This window comes from Pogoniulus pusillus, chromosome 6 (genome assembly GCF_015220805.1).
Source record: "Pogoniulus pusillus isolate bPogPus1 chromosome 6, bPogPus1.pri, whole genome shotgun sequence".
In the NCBI taxonomy this organism is placed as follows: Eukaryota; Metazoa; Chordata; class Aves; order Piciformes; family Lybiidae; genus Pogoniulus; species Pogoniulus pusillus.
Window position 1 is genome coordinate 47585885 of NC_087269.1, and position 22148 is coordinate 47608032.

The window sequence follows — 22148 nt, forward strand, 5'->3', positions numbered from 1 at the left end:
GCTCAGAAAAACGAACATCACTGAGAGCTGAGGGGTTTGAAAACCAGAGCACCTCTTTAAATGAATACAAGCAAAGTCCTAAAAAGGAAATAATTCGTTACATACCTGGAAAAGTTAAGTACAAGTGGCACCAGAAGTTTTATGGATCGAGCCCCTCCTTTCTGAAACATTCTGTCTTCGCTATTGTGACTGAAAGCATGATGGAACTTATGGGAGAGGTGAAATATGTGTTTTAGATTTGGAAGAGGTTTTCAAGATGTGAAAAGTAAACACTACCTTTAAATTGAAAACTCAACTCTGCCAGTCTAAAGGTAATGCTTTACTTGCTTTTATCTTGCTTTTTAATGTTTCAGATGTACCTTCCTTCCTCATTCAACTACAGAAGAAAAATGAGGCTTGCCCAGCTTCTAGCAAGCTGAAACATGTTCTTTCCAAAGCTTTCATCCACCATTTCAAGTTCCTCTGTCATGCTCTGACAGGCTTTGGGCCTTGACAGCACAAATCCAGTCTTGAAACCACATCTCTCGTAAGTACTATGTAGCTAATACATTCTGACATACTACAAATTCTTATTCCAAGATTCTCTGTTTTACTAGCTTGCTTTCAAATGCACTTTTTCTGCTCAGTTTGGTTACGATTGGAACAGACCCCTCTACGTTATACTGTGAGGCACTCATTTAACCCCTCTCCTTTTGAAGCATTTCCTTCTGTAGCACATTAGAGCGTATTTTTAGATGATGATAAAAATATGTTGTCTTGTGCATTCATGTCTGTTCCTTGAAGACTGAAACATGAAAAATAAGGTTAGATTAACGAAGGGTAATACTGGTGAGTAACAGACCCCATTTTCATGAATTACTAAGATCTGTCTTGGTTTCTTTGTCGTGACAAAGCCCAGCTGATCTGTAATTTGAACTGCGTAGAATGGGAGAAGAGTTTGAAGCTATTAAATCTGTAAGTCAGGTGCCTTTCTCGAGAAGGCTGGCATTTTAGTTGACAACGAGGGGAAAACATGGATGTCTCTAATACCAGTACTTCTCTAGAGCGCTACATGCTACCTGGAATTCCACAGGTACTGACTAACAGCATCTGGAAAAGAATGACTGCCTCACTAACAAAAGTTAAGCCTGCAAGTGGAGAAGATGGGAGTTTTCAGTGCATGAAGACGAGAATCTGGAACAGGAAGAAACTGTGCTGTGAGTGGTTTCACTGATGGCAGTCAGGGGATGACAGACAACACAACTATGACAGAACGGTCCAGCTGTAATAGTTCGGTAACAGTTGGGAGATCCAAACAGCATGCCTGGTGAAAATCAGACCATTTCTGAGTAACAAGATGAAAATTGTCTGCTCTCCATTAAAGTAACATGCATTCTTAGGAGAAAGTTTCTTGGATAGATGGAGAATGTTAATAATTAAATTTGAACTGCCTTGGAGGCAGAGTGCTTTTGGGTGGTTAAAACTTGAGAGCAAGTTGTAACTGTATGCAAAATGAGGCTGTTAAGGCAGTCCATTTCTGACTCAGTAAGTACTGAAGACAGACTGGGCAGGCCTCCAATAGCAAATATGAAGTTTGTTTTTCTGCAGAGCATGAATTTAGAGAGGGATTTATACAAGAAAGAATTCTCATCTATGTTTATGATCAAGGCATCAAACATAGATGAAGATGAGAAAATGAAAGCAACAAAGGACCATAAAACATGAATTATTTTTAATACCAACTAGACAGAGACTGTCATCACCTCCTAGGTTCACCGCATTTCAAGGTAGTATGTATCTTTTGTCTTCACTGAAATTACTACTTATTCATTTATTTAGATCCAAGTGAAAGCCGAATCAGGTGAAAAGAACTCATCCTGTTCTGATTTGGGATATAAATGAGAGATCTCTGTGATTTCAGAGTGGTGGAGAAATGACTTTAAGTAGAGCTGTCATAGATGAGACATGTAGAAACTGCAGTAAGGAGTTTGCCCTCAAACCATTCTTGTCTGTTGAATTTCCCTTAAAAGGTATGCATTTCATAGATGAAATAGAAGTATCTGACACAGTATCACATCAAATGACAATACAAACACATGTATCACAAACACATAACTGCATTGCAAACTAAGACAAGGAAGCTGGCAAAGCGGACCCCAGGGGAACAACACTGGAAAGCACTGCTGCTTGAGCTGAGAACCAGACTGCTCTGTTGGGTTGGTGTTCTTTTTTTTGAATTAATGCAGTAAAAACCAGCATGGTCAGAATACAATTCAAAGCTGCCTCTTCCAGGTGCTGTGCACATACTCCCAAGGCATTGATTCAGACTTTCACGTTCCAGTTGAAGAAGTTACAGCCTCACCTGTTTCTCACCATTTCTTTGCAGCTTGTATAACCTGACACTGTCAAAATGAGCCACATTAGTTTGACCAGTAGGCTGTTGAATAGTAGATGTCTGCTAACCCACCTGATTCAAACTGAAGTGGGTTAGTGAGTATTCAAACAGCTCCACCAGAGAGCAGGGAGTGGAGGGAAGATGATAAGCAGTTGAAGGCTGTAATCTCTTTAAGGTGCCATGACTGGAAATGCAAGGAGATAAGTGAACATGGCTTCAGACCTACTTCACACTCCGCCTACAATTTCATAGACAGAAAGACCAGGATTGAACTCTGATCCTCTATCATAGGCCTGGGATTGCAGAACTAGATCACCACAGCACATGCTCATGTACCTCAGCAATTATTTTTGCTTCTGCCATGACTTAAGCTAGTTCCTGGCTATCACTGTCATGGAGTGCTGAAAGCAGGAGCATATTCTGGCTACACAAGACAGCCTCACTTCAAACATTATACCAAAGCGACTTCAGGCACTATTGTCTACCACCACCTAACTGCAGATACTCTGCCCTAGTACTTCTGCACTGCAGAAGCTGTGGATAGTGTTACATGCATCGTGTACCATCTCTCTTCACGTTAGAACACGGAAGCAGGAACCAAACTCAAGGCTTTTCCACTTGTCTGCCTCCTGCTCTGACGTACTTACTGATTATGAAGTAAGAGAAATGGCAGTTGCAGGATGTCTAGCAGACTACTTTGCTGTAATTAGCCATCTTGGTAAGCTTTCAGAATAGACTGTGATGCCTTTTGTTCCTCACAGGCATGGATAGCCAAGTGACCATCTTGTACCTAGTCATGGTCAGAACTGCTTTGGAACTGTGTTCAATTCATCCCACTCATTGAGCATCTTCCTGAAAGTAAAGACAGCTTTGCTTCAAAGGCTGCTTTAAACTGGAGTGGTACAAAATGTATTTGCATTCCCAGATGATACAAGTGTTTATAACACACCAATAGCTATTTTTGGTCCCTAATTATTTCTTTTCTGCTCAGTAAAGTGTCTTTGCATTCACTTTGCTCTGAAAAGTGTGCCTGAAATAACTGAAAGCTAATCTTTGTTATCTCCAGATTCCTTACCACATACTCTCAAAGACAGTGTTTATAACTGTTTGGTCTGCAAACAGAATGAGGGATGGAAAAGTCAAGTTGCTTTCTTCCTTTTTGTGCTTACCACCTAATGAAAAGTTCTGTAAGCCAAGTGCCAGAAGTGGTGCTTGAACCCTCACTGAAACCAGCTCATATTTCTTCAAGGATGTCAAAAAAAGCCTGAAAAGGCACAGCAAGACAATCCACTGACTGACACAAAAGTGTCTTTACTTTGTTACTTCTAAGAGCTGAATAGCACTTAAAAATTATTAAAGGAGAACGAAATTTTCTTGTAGCCAGCAAAACAGCCATTTCAGAGACAATTCCACCAAAATCGGTGGTTCCTGTCAAAGTTTTGTTTCCAGATTATCAGTGGTAATTCTGAATGAGCACCAAGTGCTAGCAGAGTTGGATAGCAAAATGGGACTTCAACAACAGAGATTTTAGAACAGTTCTGGTCTGCTTCAGTAACGGTTTAACAACACTTAAAAACAGCTCATACTGAAGCCAAATGTTTCATGTCAAATTGTACACTTGACAATTAAATTTAATGACTGTTAATTACTAATGCTGGCTGGAAATCCATTCATAGCCTCCGACACCCAGCTCCCCCACTACTTGTCTTTCTCCAGTTTCTCTCGTACTTGCAACCTTTACAAAATGCCCAAGGCGAAATGAATGTATTTTTTTAAATGTGAGAGACAAAAGCAGGAAAAAAGCAATTAACAAATGCATTGATCAAAAACAATTGCAAACTGACCCTGTTTCAGAGCCCCTCAAAGTCATTTCGCTATGCAATATTCCTAGACAGTCTTCCTCTTCCAGCTGAACCACGACCAAGCTAACAGAACCCACGCTAGCCAGGCTGTTCACCAGCAGAACTGTCCCAGCTACAGAAGGGATCATGAACAGCTCAGCTCCCTCTTCTCTTTTTTGTAAATTTAAAGTTTCTACAGCTTAATTTGCCAACTGTCTGTTAAAAACTCATGTTGTTCCACCACAGGGGACAGCTGCAAGCACCTTTTCACACTCTTGTTCATATACAGCATTTATCACAGTTGCTGAAATGCTCATCTATTTTTATGTGATCCCAGTAGCTCTGCAGGCCAGCAGTGTGGGAAGATGCAGTGTTCCAGAAGCAGCACTACAGCAATTTAGAGCCGATATGACTGAGGCTTTTCTGGATGTCTTTTGGAACTGTTGGAGTAGGTTAATGTTGGGGAAGCACGAGTCTGGTCAGTTGAAATGAGGTGGTTGGCAACACCAGTGCCAGGATCCAGCCAGCCAACCTAGATTTTGCAGAAGATGCTGGCATGAGATGATTCTGCAATACAGTCACCGAAAGACTGTGTGCCAACATGCTGAGGTTTCTCCTTTTCTAATTGTGTGGCAGATGGTGGATATTACAGCCAAGAACTGTGGCAAGCCAGAGGCCCTGCCCACCGCTATCAAACCGAATGTTGGCTATTCTAAATGGAAACGTTTCCGATTAAGGGTGGGACTTGGCTTCTCTTCTCATGTATTTTGGCACTGTGGTCTGACACATTTGATTTACAGTATATAAGACAAATTAAATGTAAGCATCTCCGAATACACCGTGCTTCCTTCAACCTTCACACGTCTTAGCATTTTCTCTCCCAAAACACAGCGTAAGAATTATTCCACACGTGCCTATATAACTAACTGCAAGTGTAAATGTGTACAAGCGTTCTTCCTTCCCTTAAAATGAAATGGCCCTGTGCTTTTACAGAACTGTAGTGCCAGGCTAATTACAAGTGAGAGAAAAAAGGTTACCAGCCAGGTTCAGAAAAGCAGTCATTGAAGATGTATATCTAACAAGTGGCAACCTTGAATTTTCACTCTTACTGAAAATAACATTAGAAAACCCTCCCTGAATACACCACTGGAGGAAAGTTTTAATAAAAACTAATTAAACTACAGAAATCTCAAGTGGTTAACTGATTTTAGGGGCTAAATTTCTGGCAATTCTAATTACCCTCTTGTGGCTTCACTTAGTGTTCCACAACCATGACAGATGACAATGAGAAACTGCAGTTAGATTCCTCCTGCCTGACACCATGCTAAGCACTAGCTTCTCCCTCTCCAAGTAAAATCAATACCATGTTTGTGTAAACACGTTTACAGCTTTATTAGGATGTCTCACTTGTTCTGTAACAGCTGCTTGAAGCTGTGGTAACAAATCGACTCAACTCAGTTAAACCTAGAGAGCTGAGCAAGAGGCTCATCGATAAGGTTGTTATAAAAATAAACTGCAGGAGATCAGAAAGATGGAGCAAATAGCCTGGTAAATGTCAATAGTTTCACTTCCAGAGAATGATAAAACCATGAGTTCAGGAAAAATGTTTTAGAAGTCTATATTTACTTACAAAATGGTCATGTCCTAAATGCATTTCACTGTCTGTGTGCAGCCCTCTCAGGAAAAGTACTTTCTTTTTAATCACCAGCAGGAATACTAGAGCAAGCATGCTTTCAGGAAAAGCAGTTACTATTGTAACAACTGATTGTCTGGATCCCTCTTTTCTCTATAGCCATTTTGAATGCACTGAACTTCTGTGAGGATCACTCATCAGAGTGTACATCTTCCTTAGTCTGAGGATACAGTCATTTATGGACAAATGCAAATAACACAACTTTGCATTTAATAGACAACTGTAAGTGAAAGGAGTGTTTTCAGTTTAGCACTTTCCCTGGAATGGAGAGGAGGTGCTGAATACACAGAGCAAAAAAAACCATTGCATGCAGAAAATGTTAAAGAGTTCTGCAAAAACATGACAATAAAAAAAGGAAATAAAATTTCACTACATCCCTGTAATTCCATTAGGAATCAGCTACCCAGGGCTGAGTACTTTTATTGCTTTGCAGTTATGATTATTAACACTGTTTGGATCTATGGGACCATCTTACTGCAGCTCATCAAATAACCTGTCATCATACTTCCCAAGGCCCTTGTAGATGCTTGGCCCGTCAGAGACTCTCTTTAAGAAAAATCAGCACTCTTGTTTCTTTGCTGCCTTTGTGGAGGTAGGAGTGGTGGTTGTAAGTCTGTAGTGGTTTGGTCCCAAAGGCTGTGCAATGGATGGAGAAAACTTAAGCTCCTGATTTGAGGCCTACTGAGATTGATGGGAGATTTCTTACTGCTGCCCTGTGCGGGCCTAAACCTTGACTAAGTACTGTTCAACTTTGGGGAATAGGAGCTCAAGGCGGGAAGAGAGGCTTAAGTGTTTTATACTGTGCCATCCTGGAAGGCTAATAGGCCTAAAACATGTCCTGGCTTGCCCCACCCTTCTGCTAATGGGGGAAGCAGTGATAAGTAGGTACTCACAGGTGTTCTGAGTGTCTTCCCCAAATAAGGGTAAGCAAGCCCTGGTTTCACCTAGTTTGGTCAGTTTGGCAAATGCCATTCTGATTGGTGAGTCTCTGTGGCCAAAGGAGCCATTACACTCGGGCTAATAATATAAATGGAGCCAGGCTGCAAGCAGTGTGCTCTGCTCTGCCTATCGAATAAACCTACTTTCTAGGCTGATATTTCTCTTTGTTTTTCCTAAAACATTTATCAGAGAGTTTCTTAGAAGTGTTTCCAAAAGCTGAAATTCTCTTTAGCCATTTCGAGCCAGCAGAGTGAAATAAGCCTTCTTTTATTAGTACCTGAGGAAATTCTCTGAGTGGTTCAGGTTACTACACCTACTGCTTGGGACAAGAGGAAGAGAATTTCACTAGTTTAACGTAGAAATAAGTTCTGTGCATAACAAAATGGAACGCTACGTACTATCCTCTACTTGGTTTCTAACATAGTATTGAAGTACAAACAAGGCTCTTATGTAACCTCCCAGCTGAAAATCACATACAGAAGAGCTAGAAGACATGAAGTTGTTTTTGCAGAGCAACCACTTCTCAGTAAGGTATACTTGTTTGCAGGTATACTCTGGCAGAGTCAAGCCAGCAGTATGTATCGAGGGCCAAAACCCGACACTGAATCGCTGGCCCTAGCATTATATTGATAATGCTCCCATTTTAACACAATGGCATGTCTACAACTGCCTGAAGGGAGGCTGTAGCCAGGTGGGGTCAGTCTCTTCTCCCAGACAACCAGCAACAGAACAAGGGGACACAGTCTCAAGTTGTGCCAGGGGAGGTCTAGGCTGGATGTTAGGAGGAAGTTGTTGGCAGAGAGAGTGATTGGCATTGGAATGGGCTGCCCAGGGAGGTGGTGGAGTCACCGTCCCTGGAGGTGTTGAAGAAATGCCTGGATGAGGCACTTAGTGCCATGGTCTGGTTGACTGGCTAGGGCTGGGTGCTAGGTTGGACTGGATGAACTTGGAGGTCTCTTCCAACCTGCTTGATTCTATGATTTAGTATCTTTTGCCTCTTTGAATATCCATTACAGTCCTGGACTGACAGATTATTTACTGATCACCAGTAACAGCAATGTCCCTTTTAAGCAGAGCTGGAGATCAGCATCAGACCAACACATATGCACTGCTATTGCTACTGCTTTCGACAGTGACGGTGTTTTTTTCTTCTTTATTGCAGCCTTGCCATCTCCTCACTTCAAGTATGAGCCTATTTCAGCATGGGGAAAGTGAAAAATTAAGGGAGATGCCACTATCCTATTACATAATAGAGGCAGCTGCAAGTGAATGAGGATTCTGCTAGGTAATGCCACAGCCTGAAGAAACACCATTATGGTCATTGTGTCAATCTCCATGGCACCACACCCACCCATGTCAGATGAGAAATGGGTCAAATTTTTCAGTGTCTTTTTAAATTCCACTGTGGTTTACTGTATCTCCTGTGAGTATAGCATCGTCTTCATCTGACACCTTGTTTCTTAGGGGACTACATCCTACCCTGATTCCTAGGGGAATGTTGCTGATGATCCAATCTGACTACTGCCTCTGTCTCTACTCAGAATACATTAAAATAACATGAAAATATTACCAACAGTCTGCAAGCAAGGTAATAACAACTCATTAAAGTAATTTCTAACCTTCCACACGAACATTTTCTTTATCATTACATGATTTTCTAACACATGACACATTAACATAAAATGAAATGGTATGAGGATAGGGGTAGTAGGCATGACAAAGTATTTTAAATGGTGATGATTTGCTTTGAGGCATTAAGTCAATTTGTAATTGTCCCATAGCTATTACAGCAAAAATTGGAACTTTGTAATTGGTTTTGAAAATGTATTTTTAACACAGTGGGTTTGGTTTTTAAAATTTATGTAACCTATTCAACGTTTTATGTCTCACAAACCTTGTCCAGAATGCCACTGGATTTATGGAAGTTTTAGGCCTTTTAAAACCCAGTTTTGCAAAATATTCATTCTCTTGCTGTGCACTGAAGCTCCCTCAACACCGACAGTGTCCCTGACAGGAAAAAGGACTGGGTCCTGCTGCAGTCTAATTGGAAACTTCTGAAGGCTTTTAATTGCATGCACTGATTCTTTTCAATGGATCTCATGCTTCTATGTTATGTAAAAAGTGAGAGCAAGTATAGTAATGTTTTACCTTATATTACCTCACCTGCAGTACTGGGTCCAGCTCAGGTGACTCAACATGAGAAAGTCATGGACCTAATGAGGAGGAGGGCCATGAAAATGATCAGGGGGTTGGAGCACCTCTCCTAGGAGAACAGGCTAAGGGAGCTGAGGTTGTTCAGGCTGGAAAACAGACTCCTACAGCAAGACCTAATAGCGGCCTTCGAGCACCTGAAGGTGGTCTACAAGAAGGCTGGAGCGGGACTGTTTACAAAGGCCTTTAGTGATGAGAGGCAATGGTTCTACATTAAGAGTTAGGTTGGACATTAGGAGGAAGCTCTTTTTACCAAGAGGGTAGTGGAACACTGTACCAGACTGCCCAGGGAGGCGGTTGAAGCCCCATCCCTGGAGATACTCAAGGCTAGGATCAGTGGGGCTCTTCACAATCTGATCTAACGGTGTCAGTCCCTGCTCACTGCAGGGGGGTTGACTAGATGACCTTTGGAAGTCCCTTCCAGTGCAAACCCTTCTATGATTCTATAATTGATTTGTCTGTGCCTTTTTCTGGACTGCCTTTAGATTGCATAGTTGAAAATGTGAATTGCCATATTTAGGTTCCTGTACTTCAATAAAAAGCACATACGTAATACAGCTAAGATAAACAACTGGAAGCAAAATGAAGGGCAGCAATTACAACAGAGCAATTAGACCAGACTGGATCACAATTAAATTATACTTGGATGACACCTGCTATCAGTTTTAAGGATAATGACAGCACAGAAGTGTGTGTTATTCCCAAAGAAATAACTTAAATGGAAATTGTTAGAAAGTGAAGCAGGGAATTAAAAAGAAGCAATATTCCATGTTTTCCCTGAGTGATAGCTATTCTTATGCTTTCCTTCAAGCAGCTGCAATTCAAACTCTGGCAAATTTCTTACTTGTACCACTACTAATGTGGAAATCACTGGCAACTGGCTGCACTGTAGGTCAGAGCAATGACGTGCCTCTAGCTGAAACTGAGAAAAAACAGCTAAGAATATACAATCCAGCAATCTTCTAGTCTGTAGAAGGTCAGTTACAGATCTAACGTGGCCATCTAATTGCCTAGGTGTAGATGTGATGGTTACCTGAGAGTTGCAAATGCCATCAGAACACACAGGCAGTAAGCCATGAACATGTTGACAAGTTATCCCCTAGCAAGCAAAGACTGATGCCTGCCCTACCTGCAGCTCAGCTATTATACTCATCTATGCTGTCTATAAAACAGAGTATTAAAGATGGGCAAAGTGGTCTATCAGTCAAAAAGCTGATGACATTAAGAAGATGTTTTCACTTCAAAGCTTTGTATCTCATCAGCCATGATCTCAGTAACAAGATTGCTGAGAGGCAATTAGCCACCCATGTTGTATAAGTGAAGACAGAGTGCTGATTTCTGCTCTAACGGGTACATTTACTTCAAAGAGAACACAGAACAATTCAGAGTAGCACCCCCTTGTCTCTCTGCTCAGGAAGACAAATTTTGTAGTGAAATCCAGCTACGACAAGTCACATAAGCATATATATTTAACTGAAATAACCAAAAAAATGTACTCCTCACTCCTAGCTGGCAAAAAAGGTCTGCCTCTCAGAGCTCTGGTGTTACCAGAAGGCAGTACTGCACAGCAGTGATATTTTATCCACTCTATTTCTCTATCCAATGTGATTAGAAAATGGTAGTGACTTCCTAAGGTATCTTAAACAAGTATGAAAAACCTTACACGAACCAAAGACCACTGTAAGTGGACTAGGTACCTCCTGGTACTGCATTCCTGCTGTTCAGTGAAGAACTGCTCCTAGCTCCTTGGCTTCTTGTTTCAACAAATCTAGCATCTTTTAGGGGTGGTGGATACTGAGGGGAGGGCAGCTCTTACAACAGAGATGAACATGCAACAAGTAGGAGGAATCTTTAATTTCTCTGTGATGTTTCTGGTGAAAACAGTGTCTTCCACAATCTTAAAGTGTCCTATAAATCCATTAAGGAACTTTTTGATCTAGTCACAAGCTCACTCATAACTGTATTCTGACAAACCATTCACATCACCTGTCTCTGCTGAAGGCATCGGCAGATACCTTTTGTCTTCCTGGCGTGTTTAGCACTCCTGACGTAGCCATACAGCAGTTACCTGTAAGAACTCACTTCACTTGGCACATGGCCGCTTCTCCATCTGCACAGTTCTTTCACATGAAGCATGTAGGAAACTTCTAGACAAAATAAATGAATACAGCCCACCTTTGCCCTGTGTCAGCTTTACTGTTAAAAGACAGAGTTCTCATTGTGTAAGCTTCATTTTTTAACTCAGCTTCTAGTCTTTAGCCACCAACGCTGCCCTCAGAAGATCACTAAGGCTGGATTTTCAGAGGAGCAGAAAATGGCACCTGGGAGCCTAATTCCTGTAGGACTAGAACTCATAGGACCATAGCACAATTTAGCTTGGAAGGTTATGTCCTAGGTCACTTGCTCCAAGCCCTGGCTTAAAGCAGGGCAAACACAGATCATATTAGATCCCACCTAGATGATCTTTTCTTTTAAAGATTCTTGGATTCCGCCCTTAAATGATGGCTTTCTGGAGAACAACAGCAGAACTATTATGCTGGACTCAATCCTGTTTCTCTTTCTGTAGTACACTTGTTTAAATCCTCCAGCTTCAGTCAAGCTATTCTGTTTTGAAAATACAACCAAACTTTTGATAGTACAGGAGGAATGATGAGCAATTACTCTATGCACTACAGGTTCTTTTTAAACCTGTATATCTTGTGCTAGGTTTATTTATTAACATATGTATATGTGTAATAAAGAATGTTTCATATTAAGGATAGTATTTTAATATTCCAATAATGTGGAAGTATACCAAACATTACTTAGCTCTGAAATCAAAGTGGAATCTCATTCTATAGAGAATAATTTGCATTTACCTCATGAAAACAGGCCAAAATTTTAACAATGTGATGACCTTTAGCAAAACTCTTAGGAATCCAAGGTCTTTATCTAATTTGTAGAGGCATTTAAATTAAGATGGAAAAATAATGTTTAGAATTAATGTTCGCATTGAAGATGAGGGAATGGCTTTATTGAGCCAGTTAAGCAACACAAACAGAAACAAAGAGAGTGAAGTATCCCCACTAAGCCCTGTGTCTCTAAAGAAAAGATAAGGATGCCATGAGGCACATGTATAAAAGATAACAATTCCTCATTTGTTGCTGCTCTTAGAGCAGTTCTCTGATAGCTGAGACAGTATTTGGCCATGTCATAAGATTCACACTCAGTTTCATGAGAGACAGATAGAATTGCTTATTTGTAAGCATGTGCATCAAATCCAGCTCTGAGCGTAGCTTTCAAACTACCACTAGTAGCTGTACGAGATGCCTAGGTACATGAAAGCTGCCAATGCAGTTTTCAAATCGACAAGAGGCTTGAGCCATTGACCTCAGCTTTGACAGTATCAGAGGCAAATTGTTCTCAGCTTGTATTTGGCACTGCACAGTGCTTAATGAAGAGCTTCTTTTAGCCTGGGATTTATTCTCCTTGAGAACGGTGTCACATCTTTATAGCACAGTGATAAGTAATGCACACTTGTTATGATTGTTGTCACTGCTTCATCATGCTACTTCAAAATGGTTTGTGGTTATATTTCATACTCTAGTACTTTTCAGGCAGTATATGACCAATTCATAGTGGATTACTAAGTCAATATATTTATATTGATGGAGCCTGAAGAGACATAGATTTTACATCTTCTCCTATTCATTTATTATGAACTGTACCCAGTTCCAATGAATAGACAGATTCTAGGGGACAGACAACTTCAAGGGGAGAGAATTTGCAGGGAACAATGGCAGTAACTATCAAAAAAGATGCTTTTTGTCTCCATTAGTCATAGTGGCAATAACAAGGTGAGTCCAAGCAGAAGGCAACTCTGGCTAAAGAGAGCAGGATGGCATAAAGAAAAGTGTAAGACAGCAAAACTGTCTACATTTCAATCTATGTATTGTCCATAAATCTGAACTGATTATCATTATTGCAAAGGTTCAAACTGGGGCCAATGACAAATTAAAAAAACTAATAATAGCACATTCCCAAGCCCTACAAATAAGGGCTGCAATTTCCTTGAGAGGGCTGTGGTGACATGAGCTGTGTCAGCAAAGCTGAAGTGATCTGTCAATGGCAACAGAACCTGGAGGTGGAAATGCAACTTTCATTTATGAGTATTTCAGAGACTTACAACCTAAAATCTATGGTACTCCTGAAATCTGCAAGAGGTGCTGCAAAGTAAACCCTTATTGCTTACACTTCTAAAAGGCAGCAGTGTTTCTGAAAAGCAATAAAGGCCGAACTTGTTAGCGTAGTTTAGAGAAGTGTTTTTAGCACAAAGATACTGGCAGCAGTTTTAAAACCCCCTTTTGAGCATTGCACTGCTCTGAGTGGCAGATGACAATGCCTGCAGTAATAGGCAAGAAATTCAGAGACGTTCCTAGTGCCCACTTCATACAAACACATTTCAGCTGCAGAACGCAGTGTGTTTCTTGATGCTAGCTGTTGGAGCAAGCTAGTTCTCCTTGGAGGCCACCAGCTTCATGTCAGAAATACTGAACCCATGAATCAGCTCACAGAGTTACAAGTGCCCAGGAACCTTTTCATGGCTTTAAGGCTTTGACACCTTAAGTATTTAAGATAGATTCTAGGCAGAAAAAAACATAAACCAACCCAAACCCCAATAGACTTCTTATTTTCAAGTTTCACATGAAGCTATGCACAAGAGCAGTCTGCCAAGCTGGCACAGTTATGAAGAAGGAATTTCCTTAGGCTCTGTGAGGTGTACCCCTGGAAGAGAGGGCCTCTGTGACAGACCTTTCAAAACATGGTAATGCCTAATAAACCTGACCTTCTAACGCAAAATACACCCTGCTTGATGGTTTAGTTCTCACTATATCCCACGTGCCTATTTCGCCTATTTCACATTTGCTGCAGCCAAGCCATTGTTCAGCCATGTTAATATCCCAGTCCCAGAGAAGTATGGGAACCTTTGCCACAGGAGTTTTGTTCTCTGCTGTTTGAATAACGGAACTGCATTTCCAGGAGAGTGCATTAGAACACCGAGTGTGTTTTTTAAGCTAATGGATGAACTTGGAAACATTTTACTACAAGGACACTAAAAGTATTACATGTAGTGTTGCCTAGGTTGTAGCAACTTGATAAAAACCTTGATCAAAGCAAAAAGCTAGGAAAATACTGATGAGAATATAACCTTCCAACTGTAAAACCTCTCTCAGGAGAGTAACACTACACCAGGCTCAACGCTAGATCCAATGGAAGACACACATGTTGAGAAGCACTACCAACATTACTGCATAGGCCTTTCTGGTAAAGAGGCAATAAAGGCCTTCTCCTGTTGCAAATATGTACTTTGAAAACTCATCAAAAGTGTGATATAGATAAAATACAGACATTTCCCCTGAATGAAACACAGATGAAATAAAGGCCTGTCCAGTTCAGTATCCTATTTCCTGCATATGGGAAGGAAAATGAAATGATTCCATGAAGAAGGAGACCATGGTCTGTAAGACTAGAATCAGCTGTGTATCTAGTTATGACTCCCAAATCTCCCATCTGGACTAACCTCAGGGAAATCTGTTCTCTGAGGAAGAGTAAATGACCAATTTGCTATTTATGGGGTGACAGGGGAGAACTAAGATCTTTTAAAAGCTAAGGGAAGAACTGTGGATATTCTAAAGCTCAGTTGCCTTGAGTCAAAGCAGAGAGAAACATGGCACAAGAACCTAAGCTCACATGGCAATACTCAGGTAAGTGTCAAACCACAGTGAGATTTCAGACAGATATGACACTGCTGAGTCAACTTCCACTACAAAGGGAAAATGATGCCTGGTCCTTTCTTACCCTGGCATTGTATGATGTCATGCTACTACTATACCGTACTGTGCTCGTGTCCATACGAAAAGCATCTGATGCCTCAGTGCTATTTGTGGGGGAACTGAGGAAAATAACGAATGTCCATAGACAGGAATCCAGAGATCTTTGTTAGGGTTACCCCAAAGACACTGAAGTTTGGTGTATTCAGACACGCTGTCTCAACAGAATTAGAACAACAAAGGGAAGCTGAATTTCTAGAAGAAGGATTTTCTTTCCTTCTTTCCTTCCCAATGGAATGAAGGATTTTCCACATCATATTTCCCCCTGGAGAAAGGAATTTCATAACTGATACAAGATCACCCTGATAGGATGTGCTTGAACTCCTTACATTGTTAGTGAAAGGTAGCAGTTTGGAATGTAGCTTGTATCAGCCACATCATTCAGGATGTTCTGAATAATTAGTAAAGTCAGCACTTTAGCCTTTCAACAAAAAGCTGCATCTATGGCAGCACCAGGGAAAGGGATATCACTTAAAGAGGCAGAGTTCTCAGAGACCAGTCACTTTTTAAAGCCTGATTCTTTAACTGCAATAGTCTTCTTGCAGCAAAACTGGGAAAGGACAAAAGTAGGACTATTAATATCTGAAGAACTGAGAATGAATCCAACCTGAGATAAATATGGCAAGCACATGAAAAACTGCTTCCTGCTGAGGCAGACCTTGCTTGGTGTCTACCACCTGTACCCTGGCCAGCACCATTTTATTTTGAAATAAAATAGGGCAAGATCTTTTAATCTTTTTTTTCCCCTCCCCCCGTTGTTTTCCCCACAAGAACAGCAGCTCACTGGCACAGCTGATACACAAAGCACATGTATACAAGGACAAACTCTTCAATAAGATCTTGTGTTATAATCACTGCTCCCGGTTCAAATTTGGTCTTGCTTGTGATTTAGGCACAGTAGTGACAAGTGTGCACTGAAACGTGTCTGAACAGTTTGTCTTAACGTGTTCCCCACTAGTTTTGTCCTTTGCAGCTCAGGAAAGCACAGAAGCAATGCATAGTAACATTCCTGTTTGCAGCCAGGTTTAAACTGCTATTGGTTTAAAGTGATGTGTTAAGGAAGGGTGGAATTACTCACATGCTTAAGATTAAGCTTCTGTTGAATACTTTGTTGAAGCAGGACACAATTCCAAAGCTTTAATTTGGTAACACACTGCTTGTTATCCCCTTCACAGCTACGAGGCTGAGCTCTGCAGTTCTATTTATAAAGTCTCTCTGGTCGTGTTTCCAGTAAATTAGTGACTAATGGAGCTCCTTACAGCTACTACATAGTGGGTATTAGAGCCTTGAGGACGCAGTAGTGCATCACTGAACTACATGCACGAAGGTTACAACGAATAACAGAACTTTTGGATTAGATTGGTTTTGGGCTTATATTGAATCATTTTTTAAAACAGGCATAGACATAACATCCCTTTTTTTTTCCCTTAGAGCTTGTGCCAAAAAAAATAGTAAGTTTGCAAATGGATATTAAGCAATGCCAGATATTTTCTGGGTTTGTTTTAACAAATTAACCCTTTGTGTACTTTCTTGATGTCCAAATAATTGTATTGGAAGCAGATGTTCTACCAAAATTGACACGATCAGAAAGCATTATGCTCACTTATTAACATACTGTTTGATATTCACTACAACCTGTTTTAAAGAACAACAATGTGTTAACATTTAAGCCAGGAGGGATTTTTGCACACTATATAGTACTTGATGCAGCTTGTTTATGCAACAGTCTGACAGATACAATTAATCTCATGAAAACGACCAGAGTACAGCATAATAGCATATTATTTTTAAAGTAATAGAACACACTTTGCTTTTGAACACCAGAACTTAATTAAATTATAAAACTTCAGGATGCAGAGAAAAGCTCTAAAAGAATGGAGCTCACTCTGAAAGACAGCTGAATAGAACAAATGGTAGACTTTATGTGGAGAGAACAATAGGATAATCTCTAATCAAGACAAACAAGTAAGAAATACCTCCAACAAATGCATCTCCAGCTCCATTGGTATCCACAATTTCACTCTGATCGCTCACCAGCACAGGGAAAGTGGTCACTTCATTTTCTGTAGTGGAAAGGGAGAATAAAATATGAGTTACTTGGAAATACGACTTTGAAAAGCAAAACAAACAGTGACAATCAAAGCAATTCAAAACTGGAGCTCTGACCTTTAACATGATAATTTGGATATTTCTGTCTGTATTTCATAGAATACAGAAACACTTTTGATGAAGCTATTTGTTGTGGACATTTTCATTAATTAGTTCCAGCCTGATTTGCATTCTTTATCTCATAATATTAAGGTCAAGAAAAAGAAAGTAAATCAGGAGAAACAACATAAAACACCTGGGCATATGGACCAGACTAAGAAAAATCTGTCCTGCCAAAACCAGTCCTTCCTGTTAGTTGCAAAGATGTGATGTAGCTTCCAAAATATCCAGTCCATGTCTCCAAAAGTCCAGCAGAAATTGGTGCATTGTAAAAACCAAAATGCATGTGACCTAACTGAAATAGAGCTGTGGAAGAGAGAACAGGAACGAGTGTAAATCACAGTCCTCTCAAGTTATCTCTTTTTAAAAACCACGTGTATGTAAGGAGCCTTGCAACTTGCCATCTGACTAGGTTTGGTTTCAAGACTTCAATAACTTCACCTCCTTCCTTAGTAAAATATTTCCCTCTTTGCAGCATCCTGCCCTTTACTGGCACTCATTAAACCTATCGCAATAGGTGGATACTCAGCATCTTCATCTCCAGTTCTCTGCCACACCACAGTTCAACATAATTACACCACTTAGGTATGATAACTTGAGAGTTCTAGGGTTATAAATTTAATATATGCCACTAATTAATCAGCTCTGGCTTTCCAGGTGGTAATGTCATAATGACGTGATAAAAATATAATTACCACCTTGTCACAATACCTTGTTAAAGTGTAAATTACCCCTGTAACAGAGCCAATGGAAGTTCTGCCTCTGGTAGTCAGTATGCATTAAACTGTCTCAGAGCAAACAGATTGTCCTTTGGCAGACAGCAGGAATTAAAAAAAGGAGAGGGGAAGAAAAGCCTGTCAAGCAGTGAAAACGAGAACCATCAGAGCTGTTGTCTTTTAATTTTTGCTAAGAATGGGGGGGGGATAAATCCCTCAGTGGTGCAAAGCTGGAGATCAGTCGCTGCTTCACTGTCCAGCAATAGAGTAGACCATAAAAATCACTCTTACAATGATGTACACAGTAGCAAACAAGGAAACCTAGTTTGGGAGGCATATAAAGAATTCACAGTCTCAAATCAGGCAAGTCTGTATTTTCTGCAGAGGTACCAGAAGGATCTCACTTTCTGTGAAATGCAGTGTATCAGCTCTACTGCTCTTCACCATCTGCTACTAAGTGAACCAGGCAGATATAATGATGCTGCCTCCAGAGGGAACTGTTGGCTGGCCCACCAGGAGGGGAGGGGAGCAGTAGCAACAACCATCCATGAGAAAGCAAAGAAAAAAGGGCAATGAAAAACAAGACAAACATTTCCAATTAAAGAACAAGTTTCAGTCAGTTCTCTGTGCATCCTACTCTCTATGCTGTTAAGAAAGCTATTCAGACACCTGCTTCAGTGCTGTGTTATACTCAAGATAGTCTCTGGGAGAAGCAATGGTTTGTAGTAATTTCCACAGGATTCATTTGAATTGGAAATCAAGGAAGAGAGGTCTTACATCAAACTCTGCCAGACAAGCAGAGTGTATTCATCCACTGCCTAAGAAGGTATGTATGATTTCCTCTGAATAATAGTAAAAAAACAGTTAATGAAGTGACAACTCCGTTGAGGACACACGATAATAAAGGAACCTGTTTCCTTTCCAAGTGTGCATGGCCACTCACAGATGGTCTATGTTTAAATACACAGTACCTGCACATGCACACAAATGTATGTGTTTGGGCAGAGAGAGTGAATAATGCACACACATTGTATTTCAAACTCTGTGAATGGGGTCTGGCACCAAACAAGACTAGTCAAGCTAACTAACACAAATGAAAGTCTCACCATCCTCCTTCTCCGTTCTTTCCATCCTCTGTCTTGATCCCTTCCCTCAGCTCCCTCTAGTACTTGCAGGTAAGTACTGCACTATCAGCTCTTACTCCAGTCTTTTAGCAGCAGGCGTAATTGTAACTAAACCATTCTAAACTTCCAAAGGTATCGAGGATTTTGGCTGGTACAGCTTTTTTTCTAGTCACAGTTTTCCATCTCTACCTGGCACACATATTCATGTATTTTCAAGAGGAGCAGTAATCTTGTATTTTGAATTACCAAAGTTTCAGAAACAGCTGGCATAGCTTTAGAGCAGAGACTAGGCTGAAAAGATACCAACATCTGCACACATCCAATAGGAGAATGGTCTTCCTTTAGCCTTGGAAAAACTTCTACTAGCACAACAAGGTCTGCTAAACTATAGTTTACAATAATGCATGTTGGAAGTTACAATAAAATAAGACCAAGGTGAGTTTTGTTTTTCTTTCTTCCACAGTAAGTGAAGTCAGAATCAAAGCCATCACATTACCTTGCTATGTCTGTGTAATAGCATAAATAGCTGACATCTCTTACTGATCTGGTTTTTAACAACTAGGCATGACAGAATGAATTAAGAGGAAGCAGAAGTCTCCATTCTGAATATCCTTGCATTTGTCAATTTAATGTTGCTTTAACTTAATCTTTTATAAACCCCCCAAATCCATCGCAGCAAACACAGAGAAACCTTGACTAAGGTGGCCATCAGTGGCCTCACTTTTCAAAGTCAGCTCTGATTTCATTCATCATTCTAAGAGCTTACAAAGTAAAGAATAATTACATAAGTGTCTCAAGTCCAACTGCTGCTCCTCAGGGCATAAAATCCAGTGTTCTATTTTCAAGCAACAAATATCTCCTACAGTAAACACACTGGGATGCAACATAGTCCTATGGGATGAAACACATTCCACTGGGATACAATTTCCTGGAAGTCTAGAAATCTGAGTACAAATTGTAGTGAAGTGTCTGTAATTAAGAGACATTTCAGTAACAAACCTTAATGGCATTTAAGGCCTTAAAGACTGATTCAGTTCTCAATGATTTTACATTAGTGAGTAACTTGACTGGTTTAGAATTATACAGGAATAATCAAAACAAAACATTACTACAGTGACTCCACAGGCTGAAAACAATATGCACAGAGAAATCAGAAGGAATAAGCTGGTTCACAAATGTAGTTAATGTTACCTTGCTGTGCTGTGTACATAAAGATATGAAATCTGTTTTCTTCAGGCAAAAATACGATATTTTTGTAGGTAAGAGTCTGGAGAGATAATAATTAGACAGCAAAAGTAACTGACAAAAAACAATGATCCTTACCTTCGAATGCATCTAAGTCCCCAAACGAACACAGGCCTATTTCATGGTGTTAACTGAAACAACTGAACTCTGATGCAAATACTACAGGTCTGTCTTTAAACCAAATGAGAATCACAGACTATACACATCTCTTCCTACAGTAATAAACACCAGCAAGCAATCATTACATCCAATTAGGCTGAGTACTTTCCTTAACTGGGTCATTTACCAGTCTCTCTTGCTCTTAAAAGTAGATTAAATGTGTAAACTTACATTTAATTACCTGTAACAGAACTCTTATGGGCAACATGTTGGAGTGTCCTTAATTTTGCATTAAAATAAAATAAAAGGAAGAAGAGAGCCCTAAAATATAGAGACAAAAACTGTCTAGCTATTTCCTCAAATAAGCCTTTGATCTGTAGGCTGGTAGTGGTAGTGCAGATGTTTACAAGATGGGAGACACATTCAGGTTTCATCTGTAAGCTTTAACTTGTAAAAGAAGGAACAACTGTGAAACAGAGTTCTGTTCCATCTCCTACCCACTTCCATCTTCTCATTTCTTTCAGATCGAGGGCCAAAAACAGATAAAAAAAGGGGGGTGGGGGGGGGAAAGGGAAAAAGGGCCAGGAAGAAATCTACAGGACACAGAAACCTGAACTCAAAATCTATAAATGTCTCTGGGTAGCTGTAAGGCAAGAAACAATGAGAACAATACTTGAAGCAAGCCCATGTTAGTCAGGATGATTCTGGGCTTTTACCCCTCTCCAGAAGGTAAACCCCAGAAGCCTCTAGGCTCAAAGTCCCTGCACCTTCTGTCCTGCAAGGCCAACAGGCCTATTAGGTGTCCTGGCTTGCCTCATCTTTCTGCTGATGGGGGATGCAAGGACAGGAGGCAAACAAAGGCTTGGGCCATTATGTCCCCTCCCAAAGCGCAACTCTTCCACCCTGCTAGCACAGCCCCGGCCACAGTTACAAGGCAACATGGAACTCCTGGTTAGAAATCCCTCATACTTCCAGTGACAGTGTGCTTCAAACCTGGCAGTGATGATTTGACCTGTCATTGCTCAGCAAACAGAATGAGATCCTGCCTTTTCAGGCTGGGACTTTCAGATAGCTGTACTTGATGAACACTCCAGCCCCTCTGGCACTTTCTGTGTGCATATTAAGTTTGCCTTGTTTTGCATGCCAACATCTCCTCTCTCCTTGCTCTAGTTCTGTGTGTTATTTGGCCTCGTGCTGCAGCTACGTAGGGCTTGTCAGAAAAATAAGTCAATGGAGTCCATAGTATAACAGGTGACTTAAATGGTATAACAAGTAAGATGTAAATCAGCCACATACTTTGGGATCTTTCTAATCAAACAGTTAAATAGTACACAACAAATGATGCTGTATTCAAATGAATTCAGTACGTAGACAAGGAAACTTTATAGCTAGTAATGGAGAGTAAGTCAATGCTGAAAACGTTATAGCTGTCATTTGTCATATCTACAGCATGTACAGTTAATAAACATTTAATTATTTTTCATAACAAACCATCCATCTACTGTAATCAGGCTAAAATTCTCTTTGCAGCTTGCTAAGCAAAAGTAAGATCATACAGCTGTGTTGTCCAGGATGCAAAGTACTGTCCTTCTGAGGCAGCTAGCTCACTCAGAGGAAACAGACAAGCAATATGATGCAAAAGGCTTTGAAATGTTTGGTTTCCATCTGTCAGGGAAATGAGAGTGTGCAGAAAAATTTTCCCTCTCTCCTAGGAGGTAAAGTTAACCCAAAGGTGCTCAGTGAGACTCTGTCTTCCCTTTATAACTCCCCTCAGATATACACATTGTGCCACTATCAAGTCAAAAGTATTTTTATTCATAGCATCTCA

General features: G+C 40.4%; 1 protein-coding gene and 1 long non-coding RNA gene across 7 annotated transcripts in view; one reads left to right on the forward strand and one right to left on the reverse strand.

The window, feature by feature from the left end:
• Positions 1-11237, forward strand: part of LOC135176398 (uncharacterized) — a 42642-nt gene extending 31405 nt beyond the window's left edge. Inside the window, exons 6-7 of one of the 2 annotated variants that reach the window (XR_010302636.1) lie at positions 354-526; positions 8010-11237. This is a non-coding gene — a long non-coding RNA (uncharacterized LOC135176398). The remainder of the gene's footprint in view (positions 1-353; positions 527-8009) is intronic. The other variant, XR_010302635.1, reaches the window with a different exon arrangement.
• Positions 1-22148, reverse strand: part of ADK (adenosine kinase) — a 286608-nt gene that overhangs the window by 1840 nt on the left and 262620 nt on the right. For all 5 annotated transcript variants that reach the window (XM_064145545.1, XM_064145543.1, XM_064145546.1 and 2 more), the window contains one exon: positions 16905-16991. In XM_064145545.1, coding sequence (XP_064001615.1) covers positions 16905-16991 — 87 coding nt within the window. The remainder of the gene's footprint in view (positions 1-16904; positions 16992-22148) is intronic.